The sequence below is a fragment of the Atta cephalotes genome (genome assembly GCF_000143395.1).
Source record: "Atta cephalotes unplaced genomic scaffold scaffold00038, whole genome shotgun sequence".
In the NCBI taxonomy this organism is placed as follows: Eukaryota; Metazoa; Arthropoda; class Insecta; order Hymenoptera; family Formicidae; genus Atta; species Atta cephalotes.
Genome location: NW_012130102.1, coordinates 1,188,358 through 1,193,416, shown reverse-complemented (window position 1 = coordinate 1,193,416; position 5,059 = coordinate 1,188,358). Strand labels below are relative to the sequence as shown.

General features: G+C 31.5%; 2 protein-coding genes across 2 annotated transcripts in view; one reads left to right on the top strand and one right to left on the bottom strand.

The window, feature by feature from the left end:
• Positions 1-3,344, bottom strand: part of LOC105621905 (26S proteasome non-ATPase regulatory subunit 1) — a 58,874-nt gene extending 55,530 nt beyond the window's left edge. Inside the window, exons 1-7 of the mRNA XM_012203341.1 lie at positions 3,311-3,344; positions 2,805-2,922; positions 2,520-2,689; positions 2,232-2,440; positions 1,200-1,673; positions 642-868; positions 134-389 (exon numbers count right to left, since the gene is read on the bottom strand). Of these exons, the coding sequence (XP_012058731.1) occupies positions 134-389; positions 642-868; positions 1,200-1,673; positions 2,232-2,440; positions 2,520-2,689; positions 2,805-2,922; positions 3,311-3,344 (1,488 nt within the window). The remainder of the gene's footprint in view (positions 1-133; positions 390-641; positions 869-1,199; positions 1,674-2,231; positions 2,441-2,519; positions 2,690-2,804; positions 2,923-3,310) is intronic.
• A 499-nt stretch (positions 3,345-3,843) lies between these two features.
• On the top strand, positions 3,844-4,727 carry LOC105621951 (tail-anchored protein insertion receptor WRB-like). The gene is made up of 3 exons (XM_012203385.1): positions 3,844-4,007; positions 4,263-4,428; positions 4,639-4,727. The coding sequence occupies exons 1-3, from the start codon at positions 3,939-3,941 to the stop codon at positions 4,725-4,727; spliced, it is 324 nt and encodes a 107-aa protein (XP_012058775.1). The 5' UTR covers positions 3,844-3,938.
• Positions 4,728-5,059: the final 332 nt, after the last annotated feature.

The window sequence follows — 5,059 nt, the reverse complement described above, 5'->3', positions numbered from 1 at the left end:
TATATATATATATATACTACACACACACACACACACACACACACACACACACACACACACACACACACACACACACAAATTTGGAAATTTAACCTAAGAAAATGTCCCAAAATAAGTATCGAAAGCGATATACCTCGTTTTGGGCATCTTTTAATTGGCCTAGAAGATAATCTGTAATAGCGGCTCCGTGATTAGCATGTATAAGTCCCAAAGCATATAAACCACCGCCTTCGGAATATCCGGCACCGGCGGCACCAGAATCTCTTGGCAAATATGACTGCATCAAGGCTAAAGCTTCTTGCTCATGACCTCGATGAATAACTCCTAAAGAAGCCGTCGCAGTTAACTTTGCCCAATTAGTAGCACGAGCCAACCATTCCAAATTGTCCCTAAAAGATAACAAATAAAAATTTCAAAAAATTAAAAATTCTGCAAGAATTCACTTCATATTTCCTATATTTCGGTTTATTATTTTTTAACATAAAAAAATCATAACAAATAAAATTTCTAAAAATTTGAAAACAGATAAGATTAAATATATTTTATTTATTATATTTTTATTTAAAAAATAAAAGTACAACTAAAACATTTTAAATATCAAAAATTAAAAACGCCTTAAAGTCCTAAAAATAGATGCATACCTCAAAAATTGATCACTAGTTGTTCCGGAATGCATGAAAGCATTCGCAATGACAGTGGCAGTGTGACAAATTGAAACTCGTATAGCATCCTTAGTGTTTTTCAGAATCAACATATCTGTGTGATTGCTGCGAATCAGAAATTGTAAATGCAAGTCGATAGATACCTCGCCACCCAAAATACTGGACAAAGCATCTATTCGCTCTTGCTGTTCCCTCTCTTCCGCATTCTAAGAAAAAAAAAAATTTTTTAAATTAATATTCATGAATATATAATATTAATATATTTATCAATATAATGCAATTATAATTAATATCAAAAAGTACTAATAAAGAGAAGTAAGTGTTCAAGTCCACTTAGATATAAGATTTTATTTGAATGTTATCTCTCGAAAAGTTCTGGCAAACGACTGACTATTTTTGTCTTCTTCTTTCGTAATTTCTAATTTCGAAATTCAATGTTAATTTCAATGTTAAAACTATAGATTCCATACATCAGCATACGTAAGTCATCACATCTCTGACAAGAAATTACAGACTTAAAAAAACAAACACACTCACCAAACTTTCGACACTGCGCTGAGCCTTTTCTTCTCCAGCAGGAGCAGCAGTTTCCTCATCAACCTCCATATTTGTGGATTCTGTACTAGCTTCAGTGGCTTTGGCAGCAGTAGTAGTGGATGGTTTAACCACCGGTTTAACCATCAACGCACCCGGAATTGGCGCAGTGGCTCGTAGAGCTTGTAAAACACGACCGAGAAACTGCTGAGTCGCTGACTCGTACAGATCAAAGGCAATCTGATAGGCCATCAATACGCAGTCATGCGAACCCTTGCTTAATCGGTCCAGAAGCTCAGCTACGGCTAGTGGATCGTCCAAGAAGATTAAGCACTGACACATGTTGACGTAATCGGGGGTGCCGAGGTTTCGATAGAGACTGACCAAACAGCGGAGTACAGTGTTACGAAATCCGCGATTCTGAATCAAGCTCATGGCCACTTGGAAGGCATATGATAACATTCCACTCACGTCGTCCTGGAAGAAAAGGAATTTCATGTTTTCATGTCTAATTTTAATTTCAAACAAATTATTTTATAAACTATAAATAAATCTATATAGATCATATAAAATAAGAGATATAAATCAATGACAAACATAAGTAGTTCCATGTAAGAATAGTTCACTTATAATCAATATAATAATTAACGAATCTCGACTTCCGATTTTCAATCCATATATATTTCACAAGAAAAAAGAGAATGTTAATTATTCCAATTGTTCGCGAATTGTCTTATCACATTATAAATATATTATGTATGCACCAACAACCACAGAAGTTCATATATAGCATTATTTGATTTATTCTTGAGTCCACAAAATTATTTTTTTATATTAATTTATTAAAAAAAATTTAGAGTTGACATCTTACTTATGTTTGGTTTTTTTATAGAATTATAAAATTTTATACTGATATCCATCTTTTGTCATTAGAAATAATATTTTGTATATTATGAATACTTTTACTATACATCTAAGTGGAATGAATGCGATGTACTGTAAGTATAAAAGAAAATTCAATAGCAAAATACTTACAGACTGCATAATGGCTGCTTCAAATATATCCATTCTATGTGTCTCCAGGGCAAGACCTAGAGCTTGACGATATTGATTATCATCCAGGCAGCGTTGGAACATTCGATTCACTATTCCCTCCAGTCTAGGATCAATGCCCTTACTACCTGGTGGAAGTTTTCCTTCTGCCTCCAGAACACGTTGCTGAGTGTAATAATCAATACACTTGGCTAGAAAATTTAATAATTAAAAATTAATAGCTTGAAATTAATAGCTTGATTAAATACCACTGATAATAATTTGATATACCGATAGTAGTATCAACATATTCATTTCGAGCATTGACATCAAACAGCTCTCCTGCTCCAAGAGCATAAGTCAATGAATCCTCAAAACTTCCCAAATGGTAATATACTTTGCTAGCAACTAGAGCAGCTAGCTCATGTTGTTGAAACAACTTATCTTCATGAAGAATCTCACTATAAATAGGATATCCATTTAGAGAATAAAATGAACAAATGAAAATATAAATAACGCTAAATAAAATCAGCAATAATATATGAATATACTTTTTGTTTTTTTTCCTATACATACATTTTTTCTATAGCCTCAGAAATCTCAGGCCAAAATTCGTCAACTATCATGTCCAATTTCTTCAAGGCAAAGACTTTCAATTCAGGCATCGGTTCCTCCAATAAGGAGATTATACCAGCTGCAAAAATTTTTATTGTATTTCAAATAAAAATTATTATCACAAAATTAATATACAATAAATATTACAATAAATATTAAATATGACAAATATACAAAAATAATAAAATATTAAATAACACATATAGACTATATTAAATAATATTAAATAATATTAAATAATAATAAATCTTTACTCTGATCAGTAAACTTTTAAAAAATTTGTTTCATTATTTTTCTTTAGTATCATGTCAAAAATGGATGCTTCGAAATAATCGAAAAGGGATTACGAGGTTAAGTTTTGCATGAATTGCAAATCATCGTGCAAAAGTTCGTGCGAACGCGATAAAATTCTCGCATTAACAAAAGACCGACACAATTTGAGTACAGAAAATTATTCGGTGATTCACCTGCTGAAGTGATATTCATTCTGCTGACTTTCATCGACAAACTTTCCGTAGTACGAGCCTGAAGCCTGAAGACTGACAGAGCCGAAAATATACACAGCCCTACAAATGATATCAACGATACGTTATAGCCATAGATTTATAAGATAGGTCGCGTTCAGCAGACTCAACTATTGCGGAACAGATTCGTGAACGCTCGCTGCTATTGATGTATTCTTCTAGATCATCCAATAGCAACGAATGTACATCGATCTCAATACGCGCGCGAACGCTTCTGATTCGCTCAAATATCCTAACTAAAATGGCTGATCAATTGTGGCCACGAATTTTACTCGATACTCCAGTGTATATTAATATTAGATGTAGTAAAAAGAAATCCATTATTTTTCCATTCAATTTCATGCAAAAATAATGGATTTTTTTTACTACACCTAATATATATAGTTCAATGAAACGTCAACATGAAAAGGCACCTTAACACTTAATATCTCGGTTCGTAAGGAAGAGCGATGATTATTTCTGCCATCATTTCATTTCATGCAAAAACATGACAAATAAGTTTAATTTTATTGATTTTTAAGGTGATTATGCTAAACCTTTAGTATAATTATCTTTTCACATCACATCACACATGGATTTACTCGCGATATCCACTCTAATTTGTATTTTGGATAATATTATGCCGTTTCTGATTAGATTTGTGAGTATTCTAGAAAAATATACTTTTTTGCTTTATCTTTATATTAAATTTTTTAAAACTTTTATTGGAACTTGTTATTAAGAGACGACGATGTAAACCTAATGAATCACTTTTTATTTTATTTGCAAGTCTTTCGAATATTTATGTTAAAAATGTTGATGAAAATTTATTTGTATTCTCATAAATAATATTCAAAGATTTAAGTTGTATCGAACTCAATAACTTAACTTAATATTTTGTTGTTATTAAATACAGATTTCATCATATGTGTTGGCACAAAAAAGATATGACATTGAGCTGCGAAAGGAATTGAGTAACTTGAAAGAAAATATGGCAGGACTCTCCATGGTGGATGAATTTGCCAAATGTGCTAAGCTTCAACGTCGATATAATCATGTGGAAAATATTCTGAAAGAAAACAGTAAGTTTTTCCTCCATACTTTATCGAATGAAAACTTGTAATAGATTATCACTCTGAAAGTATCCATCTTATGAATGTTGGATTCAAGAATTAATTGTTTTTGATAGAAATAAGATCTATATATTTGATATAAGATGTTTTTTATTATTACCTATTTATCACAAAATTTTATATGTACTCTAACTTTGCACAATCTTCCTTTTTTTATAGTAAATCAACGATTAAATCAGAAAATAAAACTACAGATGTTGCTAATTTATAGTTTTCGTATACTGAATGTACGTATATTGCTTGCTTAAGCAAGTATTTTAAGTTTTCACTACAATCATATTATCAAATTACATCCAGCAAACGAGAATGGATTGAAATGAATTGAAATGGATTTAGATTTTCAGAAATATTGATTCACGAATATTAAAATGAATGCTTTTCAATCCTGAATACATTTTTATTCATTTATAGGAATTGCATGGAATATATTTCTATGTTTTTCAAGCTAAAAATAATATTAGCTTTTTCTGTACACAACAAAACTTGGCTACACAACACACACACACACACACACACACACACACACACACACACACACACACACACACACACACACACACACACACACACACACACACAC

Coding starts and splice junctions, on each gene's coding strand:
- LOC105621951 (XM_012203385.1), top strand. CDS start 3,939: ATGGATTTACTCGCGATATCCACTCTAATTTGTATTTTGGATAATATT. Junction 4,008..4,262: donor TGCCGTTTCTGATTAGATTT/GTGAGTATTCTA, acceptor TATTAAATACAG/ATTTCATCATATGTGTTGGC. Junction 4,429..4,638: donor AAATATTCTGAAAGAAAACA/GTAAGTTTTTCC, acceptor CTTTTTTTATAG/TAAATCAACGATTAAATCAG.